We start from the raw sequence: 21127 nt of genomic DNA, 5'->3' as shown, positions 1-21127 counted from the left end.
CGTTTTTGGAGCAGCGGCTGGATAGAGGTGGCTCTTGGTAGAGTGGTGTTCATCTACCACGTTATCGTCGATGATTCTCAGCGGCGTGGAGCTGCGGGGTATCGAAGACGGGCGAGGACTGTTGGACGCGTGCAGGATGGTGGAGCTGTCAGGCGTCATGGTGACATCGACGGCAGGGCTAGCGCGGTCAATGCGTTGATCTCACTTGGAGATGGGTTCGAGATACATGGCGGTTGCGAACTTTGCGACGTGTGCAATGGCACACCCTCATGGTTTTGCTTTTTGGATGATGTGTGTTGGTGTACCGTCAGGGAGTATGACCTTGTTCTTGGTCACCCCCTTCATCGTAGGTATAACGAGTTATCGCTAGGAAGGTGACTTCAAGTCGATCATTGTATTCTCCTTGTAAGGCATTGCGAATAATTTAATAAAGCAGAGAGTTGTGTGCATCCCTTGGATGCAGAGACTGGGGCTATGCTCGTTTATCAAAAAAAGCTACTAGGTAATCTAATGTAACAATTAGCAGAGAATATACACAACTAAATTAACCGATTGCCTGTATATGTTTTCACAAAACAAACTAACAACTAGTAATAATTGACTACTACTAGCAATTAGCATTGCACATAAAACCACGAATAGAAGGGATTGAAATTTCTCACAAATCAACGGTACACAAAACCATTAAGCAGCGTGGTGAAGCACGACGAAGTCGTTGTCCCAAAGAACAATTACACCCCGTCCAGCCGCGGGATCCTAAGCGTGTGTTCTCGGAGATACGAGACCACTTGCCCGTAGATCGTGGCGAGCCGATCGACGAACTTGAGGCCCAGGAGATGCAGCTCAGTGCCACCGAGGGAATGCAAGAGCAGGCCAAGCCCTCGCACGCGCACGTAAGAAAAATTCACCGGATTGACCGCAGCGAGCACCACTTCAGGAGGACGGCGCCGCAGCCTTCCGGATGTTGCGTTGCTGCGGCACTGCAGTCGCCGAGGCCCACGCTGCAGCCAACGAGATGCGCCACCGATGCGCTGCTGGAGTTTCTCCGTATCAGCTCTGGAGGGGAATTGCTTTTTTTTTTAACAGGAAAGGTCCCGAAGGATGTAGGGCTTCATATTATCAGCGGCGAGGTACATTTTACAGATAAGGTCTGAAAGAACTGGGAAATTACAACCTAGCCCATAGAAATTACACTGAGGACCTCGAAATAAAACGCTAAACGCGATCAGGTCCAGCTCCTTCTTCACCGCGACAAATATCACCGGAGTCAACCTCTGCGCCGCCGGGGACGAGACCACTTGGGACGCTGAGGTGGGAGCCAACTCTAACGAAACTGTAGATCCTCCGAGCCGGCAAAGGCGGCTTGCGAAGGTTGTTGTTGCCTTGAGGATGGCCTCTCGCCGCCACACGAGGATGGAGAGGCCGCCCTTCGGCTATGGAATACGGCGACAGAGGCGCCGTGGTAGTCCTCCGATGGAGGGGCTGCCTTTTAGCCATAGAATACGGCGACAGCGACGCCGTGGAGATCCTCCGAGAAGAAGCCGACGAGCTTCCTGCTGCAGATCCGACGACCAAACGAAACAACGAAGCAAGAACTCCTCCCTCTCGCCACCTCGACGAGGAAGAAGAAGCAGCTTGCCGTTGTATCCGTGGCCACCGGATCCGCCGCCAGTACCAGCCTTATTTATGGAGATCCTCATCTCCCTCCGCCGCCAAACCTTCGGCTCCGACCGCCGGAGCTCCATGAGGTCGAGGAAGAAGACGCTGCGGTGCCAGATCCGGCTGCTCGAATCCGCCACCTCTCTCCCAGCATCGACGCCATACGCCACTAAGGGACCAAACCTAAACCTAATACTAGTAATATACACTCCGGCGCCATCTCCTCTCCATCTCCGGCCGGCTATCATGTCGGAGAGGAGGAGGGAGAGGCCCGGCGAGGAGGAGAAAGGGGGCAGGAACTGTAGCTAGTCTAGAGCGGTCGGGGGGGGGGGGGGAATGAGAGCGGTTGGAGGGGAATTGCTGAATCGCTCTGTAGCCAAAGTTGTCCGTCATTTTTTTCCTGTCAAAGCAAGCCCCTCTTAAGGGCTTGTTTGCTACTAGAGTTTTAGTAGAAATTAGCGGGGATAATTCGCTCTAAACTTCAAATCTCCACTTAATCTCAATACATGTTTGTGCTAGAGTATGAGCGAGTTTAATCCCCACTTATTCTCACTTTTCCCGCTAATTTCTACGGAGGGGCAGATTTCTAGCTGAGTGTGTTTTCCTTCCCTAAAGTAGATCATGATATAAGGAATGGATTTTTTTCTAGACCATCCAGTACATTCTTCCACCTTTGATACATATTCGCAGTAGGCTTTGTAGTTTCAAAAAGAGATCCATATGAAGCAAAGATTTTAAAAAGTCAGCATGATGTGAGATGATTTAGCACAAGCGAACACACATACAAAATCAAGTTACTAAATCAATGCTCTTACTCAAAATATTTGGGTTAGTAGAAAACATAAAGTTGCATACATACTTGCAATCAATTATCTCAATCACCGTGACACCTAGGGTGGTTCTAATATCCATTTATTTAAACACAAACTTAAGAGATACATAAATCCGAATTAAGCACATAATTGTGAAACCTCACCATGTTCATGGCCAACCAGTAAATTAGGGAAATCAAACACATAAAGAAGTTTTCTTTCCATACCCCCAAAACCGACCTAGATGAGAGGTGACATTGTTTATGTTTAGTTAACAACATATGGTATAGCTTAAAAGTTAATCATTTAATCTGCATATTTATCCTGACAAGTTGAAAACAAAGAGTTGTATTTTGTTCTACGTTCTGGAAGGTGATCTACATGAACTACTGTTCAGTTGAAAAAACTTGATAATACCTTCATGCCAATAGCAACCATCAAAAAACGAAACACATGCATCCTAGCTTATGCTTCTGCACTTATCTCTTTTGCCTAGACATAGGAAATGGCAGCACAAAGAGATCAAAACCTCGGCCATAATTTTCAGTTAACAGCCATGGAAAATCCTGCATATGGTTATAGCTGTATGATTTTGAACATAAATTGTAGAAGACATGAGCTGCATGTGGATGCAACTCGTTTTGAATGTTTTGTATATCGAAGGCAGTATATGCCAATGGAGCCCAACATTATACCCAAACGGACGAGCAGTTTTAGAAACTTAAAGAACACTAAGAGATTAGTCCGCCAGATCCACAACTTAGCATATAAGCACACATACAAAGCTCACACCTTATTTCATTTGACCATTAATACTTGACAGATTGGAAGACTAAGAGATTACTGCTTTTACCTGATGAACTCTATGGCCAGTTTCCAACTCATGTGATCGATGCAGAAAGAACTCAGGGTAAGATGCATTTGGGTTCAAGGAGACCTTTTGGACAGGCAAGAAATCCATCAAGCACTTCTTGAAACCTGGTCATGAATACAGTGATAATTCTCATGGTAGCCGACAGGTTCAGTTTATCTTCAAATTGATGCTTCAAGAAAGAATACTCACAAACTTCTTAGCTCAAAAACGAGCTGCATACCTGTAAGATTACAATAAATAAATTTTAGTATCATGCATTGTGAAAACTATTTAGACGAGGAAATTTTAGTTAGGATATTAGGCCATTCGGTATTCATAGATGTTAAAGGAAGCTTGTAATATTTTTAGTGGAAAACTATTTCTACTCAACTGACAGGCTAAGAAACAAGGTAGTTTTCATCAAATAACTTCTCGACAATCATCTGCATTATAGATTTTGGAAGCACGTATGTTTGAAAAGTTCATTACTACGTAACCGATGGAAATATGATGAAGAGTATTCACTAAGAAATCCGAAGTGGCGATATTCACTCCAGAAGTACCTATCAAATGATCATGACGAAATTAGACTTAGAGTTAGAGATATAAAACTGGTAGGAAGATATCAAGACGATGCCAAACATATTTGTTTCAGAAAAAAGGTCTCTAATAGACACCTACAGGAGTACTCAAAATCAACATAGGAAGGAAATTACTATAGTGAAACAGAAATAAAATTTACCCATTTTCAATACATGCAAGTGCAGACTATCTAAACACACTTGGACATGTTAAATGATCACTGATAGTAACTAACTGATAACATGAGAGGACATGTTAAATGATCACTGATGACAACTAAGACAAACTGAACAACATTGTAGCCTAGTAACCAAAGCCGGTTGGACGAATAGGCAGCTCCGTAAATTGCGAACCACCTCGCCAGCATGAATTACCCTACCTTCAACTCTAGCCAACAGTATAAGCGACCCCATCCGAATTCTCTACGTGGACTGCACCTTCTTGGCATGCACTTTCTCCGGTATATTTAGTTTACCCCAAATCGACAACCCAACACGAAATCTCTCTCTCACACGCCAGCGCAGGGGCGCATGCCTCCTACACTATGGTGAAGCCTCTCTGACCTGCGCTCACCGACAATTCACCCTCACCACCGCGTTCCTCGAACTTGCGAGTCACTCCTCCTCATCACTTCAGTACAATATTTTTTACCTAAGACGGAAGCTCTATACATAGATGCTTTCATCTTGCATGCCTTTGAATTTCTTCCATTGTCGCTGGTTTGTAGTTTTGTACTGTGCATTTTTTTTTAGTTATAATGCAACATTCAAAACAAATTGAAAGCAGTTTTTGTTTGACATTTCCGAGCACATATATAATTTAGTAATATATATTAGAACTGCAAGTGTTGATAATCCTTGTAAAAAATTTGGTAAGAGAGTGCACTTAAGTTATGACATACATACATTTATACTTTTCTGATGATTGAGGTCGGTTTAACAATTTACAAAAATAATGATGGTTATACTGGATATAAAGACTAAAAATAATAGGGAATGCAAACTGTGATTACCAGCATATGATTCTGGTCCTTCGAGATAACTGCAGTACTGATATTCGCTCATCTTCAGAATACATGGATTTAAATTATAGCATTTGTCGTCTTGAAAGAAAAGAGAAATTCTGAACTGAATGAAATTAATTCTACATTAAAGAATCAGTAATCTAAGTAAAATAATTGACGGAAATAAATTTCGAAAATTGGATATGAGTAATAAATAGAGATACAAATGGCAATTTATATCAGCAATCGTCTACATTATATACTGGATTCAGCAGCACCTGGATACCCATCACGAATTGCTCATCCACGTCTGTTTTCAGATACTCGTCACCGTTAATCTCCACAGCTGAACAGATCTTAACAATATTTATCAACTCTTGGCTTTGGTTATTTGTCTAGCAATGTAATAACTAACAAATTCTGTGGAACAACCGAACAAGGTAATCCCTAAAAAATTACGAAGAAGGTTAACAGAACCAGAAAAGCTAGCTTGTCCTAAACACAGGCAACTGGAGAAGACAGGGCGGATATCGTCAAAAGAACTTGCTGACCTTTGGCTTCCATTCCATGACGGAGAAAAAAAGGATCTGTCTCAAAACGGGTGGTCGCATGAGCGCCGGAAGTTGGGCTAACAATCTTGCTGCCTTCAGGCCACGTCGCGGACATTCACGAGAGGAGATGCAGTGCGGCCCCGATCCCCGGCTTGCCGCCGCCCGTGTCCAAGGAGATCTGCGCGAAGAGGGGACGGTCGAGGCGGCGACGTCGGTTCTCTCAAGCTTGGAGTGATGGGGGCGAGTCTGGGCATGGTTAAGATCTGAAGCGGGCAAGGTGGTTCCAGAAATCGGGGAGATCTGAAGCGCGCCAGTTTTCTTTCGCGGATCGGGTCGATTTTTTTTCCCTACCTCTAGACATTTAATATAGTAGAGATCAGCAGCGATGTGACTAACTGTTAAGAAGTTTAGAGTTTTTTTTTTTGCGGGTAAAGAAGTTTAGAGTTAGATCTAGGAAAAAATATATATGTTACACATGGCAACAACGAAAATGACGCGTGTCGTTTTTTCAAACCGTGTTAGGATGAAATGAAGAGGCGGAGCGAGCCTATTCAGCTAGTAAGATAGTAGTGGGGATGAACTTCATAGTTATATATCACCGGTTAATGAGATTTACACAAAGCTACGAGAGCTGAAGTAGTGAAGTCATGTGTGTGGGCTGTTGCAACCAGGTCCGTTTGCGAACCCAGCAACGCCTAAATTTTTAGATATTCCTACACAAGGGTGAATCTAATAGCTTATCTTCCTCTCATTCTCAAAACCTTGAATGGTAAAATTCATACTACGTATTCAACCATATTTATAGGCTCTCGAGCCATATATATTAATGGTAGATACGCATGCAATTGATCCAGAATATTGGATTCTTGATAGGCATAAAAGCACCCTATTAAATTGCATAAGATATGATGCAGATACTTAAATTCTTGTCACTTATTACATAAATCTCAAGGTTTTAATGTCCTATAAGATATTAAGAATTTAATAAGAATAAATATTCATTCTTGTCGATACTTCAATGATCTAAATACACCTGTAGTCCCAATAGTTATTATACCCTATATAAAAGGCAAACAAGTTTGCCATCCCACGATTATTTAGATACTGTTGATGGACATTTATTACCATTCAGGTGAGTCCACGTACCCTTTTCTCAGTCAACATCAAGCCTTACAATTTATTTCTTAATTTTTTTTTTACTTTGTTGCTCCAAATTACCGGCTACCTTCCGGTTGCCTCCAGGCCAGTCCAACTTACCTTGCTAACAGCGATGGTTTTAAGCCAAAAAAAAAAAAAATAGAAAAACAATCATGAATTTATCAGCTGCCCACATCTAGAAAATTCTGCCTGTATGCGTGGCGCATAAGTGACCGGCCAAAATAAACCGGTACTCCTTCTTCATTAAGATTTGTCTTCCTCTACCTTCGATCTGGTCTTTTCTGGTCACTTCCTCGCTTCCGTCGGCATCCTACCTATCAGTCAGTGGGTCCATCTCTACCTCGGGCGCACATCTCCGACGAGAAGATGGTGGTGGGCCGCTCCAGCAGCCACCCTCCGCCCTAGGATTCTCTCCTTCCATGGCCATCAATCCATCATGCTGCCTCCCGAGGTGGCCATCCACGCAGATGGCAGCGCGGTGGAAGAGCTCGGCGCTCTCCTCTTCTCCCATGCGGCTGGCGACGGGGAGGGTGATCCGGGCGTTCTTCCCTTTCCTTGTGGTCCGCAGGTCCTCTAGGACAAAGCTGTGGCTTCCCGATGTTCGCCCACTAGGTCTCCTTTTCGTCGGAGATGCACGTGCAGTGCAGCGCCCCATCGGAGAAGGTCGGGAGACTGGGCTAGGAGAGGAGGCGGTGCGGTTGCAGCAGGTTCAAGCGGGCAGGCTCTGCAACGGTGGCGGCATGAGCTCCGACACTGTGAGAATCGAGGACTAGGTGAGCCGCAGTCGCCCTGGCGAGGATCGAAATCAGGCCAGTGTCCACGGCTCAGCCTTCTTCTCCTTTCCCGTTTCATTTTAGCTTTAATTTCTATCTCTTGAGCCAAGTCATTGTTCAGCGAGGAAGGATTTCTAGAGGTAATTCAACTTTGTTTTCCCCGAATAAACTTCTGATTGATGTTAAAATCACTGTTTTGGCCGTGGAGAAGGAAACAACGAGTACGTTCCTTATCCCCGTGTCATGATTTTTTGGCCATCTATAGAGTTTGTTCGTACATACAGGTTTGTTGATGATGATGCATAGATGTTAGCTGTTCTGTCACGACTGACGGCACGCCTTAGAGGAGAAGGGCGCCACCGTGTGTACCAAAGGCTGTGTGGTGGTGGCGCCAGCGTGTGTGTGTGTGCTAAATTAAGAGTGGCCCACTGGGCGGTGTGTGTGTGTCGTGTGTGGGTCAGCTGGGAGAGGCTACAAAGGTGTAGCAGCTGTAACCGAACAAACCAAGTGGAAAGAATAGAAACAAAGTCGATTCGCAAAAAAAAAAAAAAATAGAAACAAAGTCTGAACTCTACTCTTGCTCTGGTCTCTTTCCCCTTTCTCACGAAACCATAGTTTCCGATCTAAATTCTCACGCTGGCAATCATACCAGCAAGGGGAATATTACACTTGGTATCAGATTTGGGCGATTGTTGGGCGCGTTCGCTGTGATTGTTTGCGAAATTCCTCTCTAGATCTTGAACTGTAATTCCGTGGTCGGGTTGTGAATTGGGGAATTCGATTCTGATCGAATTCTTCGATTTGCGGTAAATCCTCGCTCCGGTCGGATCGATCTAGCAGACGGAGCATCACGGCGCCGTCCAAACCATCCCCTCAGACCCAGTTCATCCTGGAGGCGATGGGGGAGGCGGCGGAACGGACGGCCGCGACTCTCGTGCAACTCCAGTCGAGCCTGGACCTCCTCCATGGAGTGGTCGCGGGCGTCGATACGGCGCAGCAGCAGATGCGCACCCAACTGGAGCACCAAGCGGCGGCCATCTCCGACAGCACGAGCAAGCACAACGACACCGCGCGCATCCTGGCGGCGCTGCTGGAGCGTCTGCAACTCGTGGAGCACGGTGAGTCAAATCGACCACCACCAGAGGAGGTGGAGCCGGACCCAGCTGCGGAGTTCGGCAAGGGCCACGCCTACACCCAGCCGGCGCAGCCTCACTGGAGGGGCAACACAGCGGGCGCTTCGTCGAGCGCGGCTGGCCACGGGACGGGAAATCACATTGACTTGGACGCCAACAGCGCAGGTCTCCTGGGAGGTGCTAGCGACAGTGGTCGTAGAGGCGCTGGTGGGGGCGGTGTTGGAGGTGTGGGCGGTGGTGGTCTCGGAGGCGCTGGTGGTGGCGGTCTTGGAGGCGCTGGCGGCGGTTGTCTCGGTGGCCTAGGTGGCAGTAGACCAGGAACATCCGGAGCCGATGCTGGAGGGCGCGCACCAATGCCAAAGATGTCCTTCCCTCGTTTCGACGGCGAGCACCCTCGCATCTGGCGCGACAAGTGCTACGACTATTTTCGCGCGTTCAACATCAGTCCGGCGTTGTGGCTCACCACAGCCACTCTTCACATGGATGGCAATGCAGCAATCTGGTTACAATCATACAAGCAACGCCATGAGTTACGGTTGTGGCCTCAGTTTATCTCTGCTGTTGAAGCAGAATTTCGTGCAGATGACCAACGCAAGTGTCTGAAGGCTTTGCTAGCCTTGAAACAAGTGGGCACAGTTGAGGAATATCATAAAGAGTTTCAGACTCTGGTTTACCAGGTATCGATGTATAACCCTCACTATGACGAGCAGTTCTTTATTTCCCAGTTCATCAAAGGACTCAAACTGGAGATTCGTGGCATGGTTGAGTCCCAAGTTCCCCAAAATCTGGAACGAGCAATTCTGCTAGCTCGTGTTCAGCAAGAGGTGATGGAGGATGCGCGTCCTCGCGGTCAGCGACATGTTCCAGTACATCGTCTGGAAGGAGCACCGGCTCGCACTGAGGCACCAAAACCTGCAGTTAAGCTGGCAACAGGGGAATATTGGAAAGAAAGGCAGCTCAGAGATTACAGAAGGAACAATGGGGAATGCTTTAAATGCGGAGAAAAATATGATCCAACCCATGTGTGCAAGCAGAAACTAGCGGGAACTCTAAATGTCATTGGTACGAACGAGGATCCCATCCAGTTGTCGGAAGAAATCCTTAATATAATGGAACTGCAAGACATTGCTACAGCAGAGCAGCTCAGCTTATCCATCAATGCCATGGCTGGATCTGAAGGAGATGATTGCTTGAGGCTACGTGCGTTGGTTGGGAATCAAGTTATGATCATCCTAGTTGATTCTGGGAGCAGCAACTGTTTCCTAAATGCAGCTATGCTCGATCGCATACAGTGCACGGTTAAGGAGGTGCCACCAATGGCTGTGAAAGTTGCTAATGGAGAATATATGTACAGTAGTAAATGTGTACCTGAACTGTCTTGGTGGTCACACGGCGCAACATTCACCACCTCAATGCGTGTTGTCGATCTGGGGGGCTATGACGCAATCCTAGGCATGGATGGGCTTAAACAACACAGTCCGATGACAACTGATTGGAAGAAGAAGTTCCTATCATTTCCATATAAAGGACAACAAGTGACTCTTCACGGCGTGCAACCAGTTTCTGCAACTGCGATTCGTGAGATTCCGGTAGAACAGCTAGCAAAATGGGCGAAGGGAAATGAAGTCTGGGCGCTGGCAGTTGTCCATCCTGATGCACGAGCTAGCAGGGAAAGAGTTCAGCCCGACACACCACCAGAAGTGCAAAGCCTGCTAACTGAATTCAATCAGGTGTTTGCTGAGCCTACTGCTCTGCCACCTCCGCGTCAGTACGATCACACTATTTCCCTCAAGCCAGACGCTGCACCATTTAACTCCAGACCTTACCGATACTCTCTGGCACACAAAGATGAGATCGAAAGACAGGTCGCTACCATGCTGGCTGCTGGACTTATTGTGCCCAGCATGTCTCCCTTCACTTCCCCAGTTCTTCTAGTTCAGAAGAAAGACGGGACATGGAGATTCTGTGTGGACTACCGCAGATTGAATGAGCTAACCATCAAGAACGTCTTTCCTATGCCGGTGATCGACGAGCTCCTCGATGAACTGGCCGGAGCATGCATTTTCTCCAAGCTGGACTTGCGAGCAGGTTACCACCAAATCCGGGTGCTGCCAGCAGACGAACACAAAACAGCATTCAAGACGCATCAAGGCCATTATCAGTTCCGCGTCATGCCATTCGGTTTGTGCAACGCCCCAGCAACCTTCCAATGCGTGATGAACACAGTTCTTCGCCCGTGCTTGCGCCGTTCCGTCCTAGTGTTCATGGACGACATTCTGGTTTATAGCAAGTCCCTTGACGAACACATTCAACACCTGCGTGAAGTTCTGTCCATCCTCCAGGAAGAGCAGCTCTTCGTCAAGCAGTCCAAGTGCTCGTTCGCCTGCGACAAGCTCGAGTACTTGGGCCACATTGTCTCTGCCAAGGGCGTCGCGACAGACCCACGCAAGACACAGGCCATGATAGCCTGGCCGCAACCCACTACCACAACTGAGCTGCGGGGCTTCCTGGGCCTCACCGGTTACTACCGGAAGTTCGTCAAGAACTACGGCATCATCGCCAAGCCTTTGACCTCGCTACTGAAAAAGAAAGCCTTCGAATGGACGGAGCAGGCCACAACAGCGTTTGAGGCCCTCAAGCTTGCCATGATCTCCACACCGGTTCTCCAATTACCAAATTTCCAGAAGCAATTCGTCGTGGAGACAGACGCTTGCGACTCTGGCATAGGGGCGGTGCTGATGCAGGAAGATCATCCAATTGCGTTTCTCAGCAAAGCACTTAGCGAGGCACACCGTCAATTGTCCATCTATGAGAAGGAGTTCCTTGCACTCTTGATGGCTGTTGATCGTTGGAGATCCTATCTGCAACGCGGGGAGTTCATCATCAAAACGGACCACCACAGCTTGTGTTACCTCGAGGATCAGCAATTACAGTCGCCATTGCAGAAGAAAGCCATGGCTCGACTCATGGGGCTCGAATTCAAGATCGTTTATAGGCAGGGGTCGGAGAATCATGCCGCGGACGACTTGTCGCGTGTGGGGCACCTAATGACTATCCAATCGCGATCAGAAATACAGCCTACATGGATGCAGGAAGTAATCAATTCCTATGTGAGCGATCCTGATGCACAACGTCGCTTGGCGGAGTTGGCAATCTCCAGCCCTGATGAGCATGGTTATGATCTGAAGCAAGGGTTGATTCGATTCCAAGGGCGCATCTGGTTGGGCGCGAACACCGCGCTGCAAACAAAACTGATTTCAGCCTTGCACTCTAGTGCGGTTGGTGGCCATTCTGGCATTCAGGCCACGTATCAGCGTATCAAACGCCTATTCGCGTGGCACGGCATGAAGGTTTCAGTGACTGAATTTGTGCAGCAATGCAAGGTGTGTCAACATGCCAAGCACCTAAACACCCACCCAGCCGGGCTTCTTCAGCCATTGCCAGTACCTGAGGGAGCATGGCGCGACATCACCATGGACTTTGTCGAGGGCCTGCCTTGCTCCGAAGGTTACAATGCTATCTTGGTCGTGGTTGATCGATTCACCAAGTTTTCACACTTTGTTCCTCTTCGACACCGTTCACTGCACCTCAAGTGGCCAGAATTTTCGTGGATTCAGTCGTTAAGTTACACGGTATGCCTCATTCTATCACATCTGACCGTGACAAGATATTTACAAGCAATTTCTGGAAGCTATTGTTCCAATCTCTGGGTACCAAATTACAATTCACTACTGCCTATCATCCTCAAACGGACGGGCAGAGCGAACGTGTAAACCAGTGCCTCGAGATGTTCCTGCGGTGCATGGTCCAGGAGGCAATGGCGCCGCTGGCTGCCAATGGCAGAATTTTGGTACAACTCGACGTTTCATTCTTCCCTAGGCTGCACTCCCTTTAAAGCTTTGTACGGACATGATCCCAATTTGGGAGCCTTGCCTGCGGTTGAGGAAGATTCTCCAGTGGCTGGTGTGTTAACTGACAGAGCTGCCCAAATTGAGAAGCTCAAACACCACCTGACTGAAGCCCAGAATCGCATGAAGATTTATGCTGACAGCAAGCGCACAGAACGCTCCTATGAGGTGGGTGACAAGGTGTTACTAAAGCTTCAGCCGTACGCGCAAGCAACCGTGGTCAATCGACCATTTCCAAAGCTAGCTTACAAGTTCTTCGGACCCTATACAATCTTGGAGCGTATTGGGAATGCAGCTTACCGTCTGGAGTTGCCTGTGGGGTGTCAAGTGCACAACGTGTTCCATGTCTCCCAGCTCAAGGACTACAGGTCTGACTACTCCCCTATTTTTGCTGATCTTCCAAACATTCCTGCATTGGATACTCTGGACACAGAACCTGACAAAGTATTGGATCGGCGGCTGATGAAAAAGGGAAATGCTGCACTACCACAAGTTTTGATCAAATGGACCAATTTGCCTGAAGATAGGACTGGGAAACTCTGAAAGCTCGTTTTCCTATCGTAAGTTCTTGGGGGCAAGCAACTTCTTCTGCGGGAGGACCTGTCACGACTGACGGCACGCCTTAGAGGAGAAGGGCGCCACCGTGTGTACCAAAGGCTGTGTGGTGGTGGCGCCAGCGTGTGTGTGTGTGCTAAATTAAGAGTGGCCCACTGGGCGGTGTGTGTGTGTCGTGTGTGGGTCAGCTGGGAGAGGCTACAAAGGTGTAGCAGCTGTAACCGAACAAACCAAGTGGAAAGAATAGAAACAAAGTCTGAACTCTACTCTTGCTCTGGTCTCTTTCCCCTTCCTCACGAAACCATAGTTTCCGATCTAAATTCTCACGCTGGCAATCATACCAGCAAGGGGAATATTACATGTTCACAACTTCACATACGTTTTACCTGGGTGGTAAAGGAAAGCATTAATTGATAAATTTTCCAACACATTTTTGTAGGTAGTGCAGTCATCTTATTTTCAGTCACAACTTCAGATGCATTTAATATCTTCAGGAATGAGCATCGACGGTAACGAATAAAGTGTTCAGGTTGGTACAATGAGATTGTTCCCACATTTTGTAGGTGCTACAGTCCTCTTATTTTCAGTCACGGCCTGAGATGCATTTTATATATCTTCAGGGATGAGCATCGACAGTAAGGAATGAATGGTAGAATGATATTGTGCCCTGTACTACACGATCCTCGGGCCCCAAGCTCGCTGTCCGGTAGCTCGGTCTGGAGAACAGTTCAGAGAGAGGTGTTTCTGTCACGGCAGGCATGATGGATTTCTAGAGAACAAATTGTATGTTCATATCAGCAGATAAAAACATGCCAGAATCTCAAAACTTTTGATGGAGACTCAATTATGAGAGTAGGACAGTAAATGAAAGGGGTCCGCACTGGATTGTGATCATGTATGTGATATATTTCTTTGCGGCTGCAGATTGCAACAGGCAGTGGTTTTGGATGTCATGGTGCCATGGTTTCAACCCATATTGACAACTGAAACATGCTTTTCAGCTCTCACCTATACTTATTTATAGCTGCTGTGATCATATTTTTGGGTTCCTTTGGGTGAGGACAATATCGCTGAATCCAACTGGATAGACTTTCCAGTTCAGCAAGTGGTTTTACACCACACTATTGCTATTGCAATCTACTTTTCAGTTTTGCTTTTGCTTGCCACCATTGGCTGCTTAGTGCCTATGAGTTCTCTAAAGTGTGATTTCTCGGTCTCTTCAACAACAATATATGAGTCATGTCGGTTGTATCAGGTCGCTCAGTTTATTGTCATTTCCAGAGTGTTCATCTTCAGGTGCTATGTCAGGTAATTTGTTTTTACATCTACTTTCTTTTCTGATTTTAGATGCTACTTATTGTTTGCGACTTTGTATCAAATGTGAGCGTTCTTATTTGCAAGTCATTACATACATCCTTTGCTGGATTCAGTTCTGCACCACCATTTGGAATTCCGAGGATGCAGAAAATACATAATTCTTTGCTTTCAGGTAACCATTCTAGAGTCTGGACACAATTTACTGCTCATTTTGTATGAAATTATACTTATGCTATCATGCTCCGCATCTAAAAGTTAACATCATATCTATGGAAAATAAGATGTAGGGTTGATAAAAACACTAAAAAATGTGATTGCAACAAAAATCAACCAGGTGCCAAGCAGGCATATTGATATTACTTGCCCGAGATGAATTTCATAGAAAAAGCTAGAATTAACAAGATGCACTATACAGTTTTATTGCCATTGCCACTGTGATGCTAATCACACTGATCAAACACTCAATTGTCACAATATTGGGAAGAACATGATGAAAATTTGCTTTACCTCTCCACAGAGGTTCATCCCAAGATACTATAATTGTACTCTTTAACAGAGTGACATGTTTCTCAGTTTTCAGGTTTCCCATTATTTCTGTTCCTGAATTGCATGAGGCACATGCGAGTGTTACGATTTCGTTTCTTCTTTGTAGAGCTATATGCTTGGCAGTAATGAACCCTTCGTAAGTCTGAGTAGACGACCTTTTGATGTACAAACCAGTGAAAAAATATATATTGCACAAGTTGTTCAAGGAAAGAGAACATCAAGGTCTATTTGATTTAGTGATTTGGTCCGGTCCTTCCAGATTAGTATCGGTTAATGTCTCTATCTCTATCTGCTCCTTCCAGGCAATGGTGGAGTACTTACATTGTTGCCTGGTGGTTAGCAGTTCTCTGGAATAGTGGGCTGATCCATCTTTGTGTTCACAAGTTTTATCAAGCAATGGACTATGCTTGGCCGCTTAAGATATCTATGGTATGTATCCTTCCTAATTTAATTATGTAACGATCTCAGACGACATATGAAACTGAAGATGCCTATGTTGTGAACTTGACGAAGAAAACACAGGAACATTTATACTCTATCTCTTACACATTTGACTACAGTTGAGAAAAAAAAACATGCAGATACATAGGTTACAGAACCACAATATTTAGGTATGTTTTTTTATATATTTTTCCCTGGATACCTGAGGAGATGTAGATAGGTTGATGTTGAACATAAACAAAAGCACAATCAGTTTCATGGTGTAAAAAATATTACCAAGTTGCATCTTCTATTTTTTATTTTTTTGAGAGGTTGGCGTCTATTTGCCGAAACTTGCTTTTTCTCTCATGGGCAGCTGTATGGTGCCATCTCAAGGATAATTTCTAGGAGAGGGCTAAAGATCCTTGCGCTTGATGAAAATGGAGAAACAAGAGACATAGTGGTGTACCAAGAGGTGTTTCATAATCTCTAGAAGATATATGTCAATGCGTTAAAGGTACCTTCTTTGGTGTTGTTCTCTCCGCTGAATGTTGTTGTACATGGTTGTAGTCAACAAGTATATCTGAAGCCTCCCTTTATATTTCTTGCTTTTTATGTTGGTTCTTATTGTTCCAGAAAAGTTTCTTTATAGTATGCTTTAGAGTGCTATGGTTGTTCTTTTCCTCTAACTGTTGCTCCTTGATTTACTTGCTGTCACAAATTTAGTTCCTATGGTGTCATATACCAACGACTGCATAACCCAGCATATACTGGCCAATTCAGATGCCCTCCGCACGCCTTCTCCAACAAAGAGACGATTCAGACCCAGCGCCACGCTGATGCTACCCGTTCCAGACGGCCAGGCTATCCGCATCGCCAGCACCACACGCCGCTTCACCGCTGACCTCGGCAGAGCCGACAAGAACCCAGCGCCATCATTGAGCTCTCATCAGCTGAAGAGGATGGCGATGCTGAAGATCTCCAGACGTTACAATGAGACGTTAAAGGCCATCAGCCGAATAGCTAGCAGGCCTTTAGTATCTGCTGTAAATATTATGTAATGTAATAATGTTTTTTCTCAAAAAAAAATTGTAATGTAATAATGTACCATGGGTGATCTGCTGTATAAAGGTTCCTCCTGAGACACTAGCTATTTATCTTCTACGATTAGGTCACCACCAACAATACTTACATCATAGTCTTCTGCTTACCGAATGTCGCTAATTCAAGTTAATAACCTCTTCAAGGAATAAAGAGTCACGGGCGTGGCGTGCCGCCGCGCCAATGCCTCCTAGTTGTTCATGATGTGCAAATTAGTCCTGCTACTTGTAAAATGGGACCAGGTGGTCCAAGAGTTGCTACACCGTGCAAAGATAGTCCCAACATGTGGCATCGGTATTTTTCCAAAATTATCCTTATTAATGTGGGGATGAGCTTCTTAGTTATATAGAATTATAGCATCGGTTAATGAGATTTACAGAAAGCTACGCCAACCTCTAGTAGTAAAGTCATGTGTGTAGGCTGCTGCGACAAGGTCCTGTTTTCGAACCCTGCAACTCCTTAAGTTTTAGATATTCTCTTTCCTCCTTTTCCGACTGCTGGGCCCCACATTGGTATGTCATATGTACTATATGAAAAATTAATAAGGTTAATTTTGCAAAAATACCAATGCCACATGTTGGTACCGGAAGCATTTGGGACTAGCTTTGCACGGTGTAGCAACTCTTGGAACCACCTGGCCCCATTTTACAAGTAGAGGGACTAATTTGAACATTATGAACAACTATTGGGACTGCGGGTGTATTTAGCTCATTGAAGTATCAACAAGCAAGAATATTTATTCTTATTAAATACTTAATATCTTATAGGACATTAACACCTTGAGATTTATGTAATAAGTGACAGGAATTTAAGTATTTGTATCATATCTTATGCAATTTAATAGGTTGCTCTTATATACATATCAAGAATTCAATATTTTGGATTAATTGCATGAATGGCTGCCATTAATATATGTGGCTCGAAATCCTATAAATATGGTTGAATACAGAGTATGAATATTTTCCATTCGAGGTTTTGAGAATGAGAGGAAGACATGCTATTAGAGCCGCCCTTGTATTTTCATATCTTTTTGTAGTTAGCATAGGAAAAGATGCAAGAACTATAAAACAACAAACAAGTACTAGCCAGATCCTCATGTATCAACAAGACAATAAAACCATATTGGTAAGAACATTATATATATATATATATGTGTGTGTGTGTGTGTGCGTGTGTGTGTGTGTGTGTGTGTGTGTGTGTGTGTGTGTGTGTGTGTGTGTGTGTGTGTGTGTGTGTGTGTGTGTGTGTGTGTGTGTGTGTTATTTTATTTATTGTGCATTGTTTTATTTGGCTAACATTTAAATAAAACATCAAACTAGATGGAAGGCGGAGATACATATGACTGCATTCATGTGAATTTGCAGCCAGCTCTTAACCATCCACTGTTGAAATATCATAAAATCCAGGTAAATTACTTTTGCTCAAACTGACACCGATTTGTGTTTTGGGACATAACTATATTTTATATGTTCCCAGATACATGAATATTAGAGAGCAACCTATTGTGCAATGGATCTAGAGTTTTGGGATAATTCCGTGTTTTGAATTAAATAGTTTATTGGATAGCTTTGTCTGCCCGTTAATTTTGAATTATAATTTTAATTTAAATAGCTAAGCATTACGATATATGTGCCTCATCATTGATGAATAAAGTTAGAAAAAGATATACATGCCACTATTTATGGGGAACATACAAATCCCTATGACCATGTTTTTCCTCTCAAACAGATGGAACCAAGTTCTGTTCCGATTGGGTCGAATGTAAGATCTCAGTCTGAACATGTTGTTTTAGAAACACACATGCCTATCGTGGAATGTCCACCAGGAATGGTTCCTATACTGCGCAATAGTCGAAGGGGACAAATGGTGGTACATAATACTGGTCAAATTATTAAAAAAGATGATCAAATAGGGGTGAGTTTTCTTTATATATGTTTAGTTTGATTCTGCAATTAGGATGAGTTCTTGCATGCCTCCCAAATGTATAACACAGTTGCGTAAAGTTTTTTGCGATGTAATCCTTTTTAATTTTACAAGATTACTCAAGTGCTAAGTCATGTTTGTAAGCTTACATTTAATCCCTAAATGACTATTGTAGGATGAAATATATGTTTGTTCGTTACCGCTAAGAAGACCAGTCAATTTTACTCCCTCTTTTTTTTCAGAATATAAGGTGTATTGTGTTGCACCACTTGTCTTGGCCATTTTAAGGGAATAGTTTACGTTTCCTTATCTTATGCAAAATCCTCTATTTTCTCACAACAATTGTTCAGTGCAGTCTCGTCCAATCCTCGTGTAGTTTCCCGCAATGTGTGTTCTTTAATTTCCTTAACAAAAATTATATGGCTTATATCAAGGAAGGTAGTAGTATAACATCATAATTTAAAACATATACAAAGGTCTTTTAAATTTGAAATTTTGAGTAGTTAGAATGTAATTTTATACCTTCAAATAGTTGTTTCAACCAAACAAAAAGCTTTCTATTTATGTTCTTTCGATCGTACATGAATGAAATTTATTTGTAGTACCATTTATCTGCAATAATTTCTTGAATGTTTGGTATGTACGGGTCACTCGACGTTGACAATACTTAGTTATAGTAATTTATGCCATAGGACATATGTAATTGAAATTATCTCTATATAGTTAATATTCATTGATCACATTAATTATTTTGGTTTGTAGGTGGCAGGAATCAGATATTATAATGATTTATATGGGGTACGTGCTGTAATAAATGTTTATGAGCCAAAGGTGAAGAAAAATAGCAATGATCTAAGTCAAACAGGGATTGAAATTAATAACGGGCCAAAGGGCCTAGTAGACAGTATAGTTGCTTGCTATTCGGTATCTCCAAGCTCATATGGCGATAGCTTTGCAAGGTTTCATGTTGTTTGGGTAATACATTATGTTTCACCGGATACATTATGCTATCAAGTATTTAAATATCATAATGTGAGGTTAAAACATAATTTGATATAGTTTTCATTTACTTTTATATTAACTTGGGTAACAGAGCAACGGCATGCTAAACACGTCATGTGTTGATCACGATTGTCCTGGTTTCGTGCAAACAAGCCACAATGTTGGTCTTGGAGGAAGGGTTCAACCTGTTTCCGTCTACAATGGACCGCAATATGTAATAACCATTTTTATTTTCAAGGTATTTCCTTCTTTATCAAATTTATGATTTTTTATATATGTTGTATATGCGGTGCGTGTACTTATATTTACTTATTTGAATTATTTGATGTGCATAACCAATTTTGGTAGTCCGCTATAATATTACTTAATAAAGAAAAACATTTGAGTATAAAGCATCCACACATACTTTTACTCCATTTACATCCCGTATTTAGGAAAGAGGTTAGAAAAATAATATCATACTCTATATATCCAGCTGAACTGAAACAAGTGCATGCTGGAGTGTGGATTTCAAATGTGGGCATTTTACATCCTCCTATGTGTTGAAAAGGCTTTCATTGACATTTTTATTTATTTTAGGATCCAAAGACAAAAAATTGGTGGTTGGCGTATGGTGAAAATAATACACCAATTGGATATTGGCCAAACTCACTGTTCTCTACCTTTGGTGATAAAGGTAAATTTTCATTCTGGGGTGGCCAAGCTTATGGCTCAACAGCTTCATCAGACTCACCACAAATTGGTAGTGGCCATTTTGCCTCCGAAGGATATGGGAAAGCATCTTTTATGAGAAACATCCAAATTGTTGATCAGAACAACAATCTTGTTACTCCAAATGAAAACAAAGGCTTTTCTGTCACCACTGATAAGAGGAAGTATACTGTTGATGGTTATAAAATCAATAAATCTGGTATGCATATGTACTATGGTGGACCGGGTAATTTAGTATGAGAAATGTTCTGCAAATTACAATAAAGTTGGCATTATGTTTCTGAGTTCTTTTCTTATATATTTACTAGATTTATCCAGCATTGACGTATTTCTAGTGGTGGTAGTGGTGGTGGTCGGGAGTAATCAAGAGCCCTAACTACCTAAGGGGATGCTAAATGAGAAAATACATGTGGAAAGCACATCTAAGAGTCACACATGCAAAAAAAATGTTTATCACGGATAATTTGTAGGATCTTACTTGACAATCAATATCATATAGGTACTAAAGAAACTTGTGGTGATTGCAAATGAAGTAAACAAGAAAATATTTGAGATCTTCAAACTCTTTAATCTTTTATGATACAATCTTGTACTTTTATGAAAACAAACGAACACGAAGATACAAAATCACTGACCTATACACATTGACGAATTGGGGATAGAGTTTTGTGGAATTGGGTGACAGCAGAGATTCACTAAATACTCTAGAGTATTATCTCCATTAATTCCCACTAAAACACTAATACCAAACAAGGACGGGGCTTGCCCGCCCAACTTAGGGCCACTTCTTTTGGGCTTGTGGAGGTGCTTCTAGGTTCCAAACAGGTGAAGCCCAAAAGAACTCTCAGGCTTATGATGAGCTTAATTCCACCGAGAAGCAACGCCGTAGTGCAAATCTAGAAACTGCCCAGACCCAGTTTCCCGAGCTTCTCCTTTAGTTGGCCGAATCGGTATGTCAACTTGGCCCCAGAATTGAGAGCATTTTACAGGAGATGCCACCCCGAAGTGCCGGTCACTGAATAACAAAAAGAAAAAAAGCAAAAGAAAACGAAAAACAGATCTCTCCCCATCGTCCCGAGCAAAAATCGGGAGAAGCCCCCGTTCGCTAGGGTTCCGCCGC

At 43.7% G+C, this 21127-nt stretch overlaps 1 protein-coding gene across 1 annotated transcript; it reads left to right on the top strand.

Annotated features, from left to right (window-relative positions):
- The first annotated feature begins 16232 nt into the window (after positions 1-16232).
- LOC124662113 lies at positions 16233-20247 on the top strand. Its single transcript, XM_047199997.1, has 4 exons — positions 16233-16316; positions 19057-19269; positions 19388-19534; positions 19876-20247. The coding sequence occupies exons 1-4, from the start codon at positions 16233-16235 to the stop codon at positions 20245-20247; spliced, it is 816 nt and encodes a 271-aa protein (XP_047055953.1).
- Positions 20248-21127: the final 880 nt, after the last annotated feature.

The sequence above is a fragment of the Lolium rigidum genome, chromosome 6 (genome assembly GCF_022539505.1).
Source record: "Lolium rigidum isolate FL_2022 chromosome 6, APGP_CSIRO_Lrig_0.1, whole genome shotgun sequence".
Classification (NCBI taxonomy): Eukaryota; Viridiplantae; Streptophyta; class Magnoliopsida; order Poales; family Poaceae; genus Lolium; species Lolium rigidum.
The sequence above is the reverse complement of the archived record's forward strand: the minus strand, read 5'-3'. Positions and strand labels throughout refer to the sequence as shown.

Coding starts and splice junctions, on each gene's coding strand:
- LOC124662113 (XM_047199997.1), top strand. CDS start 16,233: ATGGCGATGCTGAAGATCTCCAGACGTTACAATGAGACGTTAAAGGCC. Junction 16,317..19,056: donor GCAGGCCTTTAGTATCTGCT/GTAAATATTATG, acceptor TTTGGTTTGTAG/GTGGCAGGAATCAGATATTA. Junction 19,535..19,875: donor TAACCATTTTTATTTTCAAG/GTATTTCCTTCT, acceptor TATTTATTTTAG/GATCCAAAGACAAAAAATTG.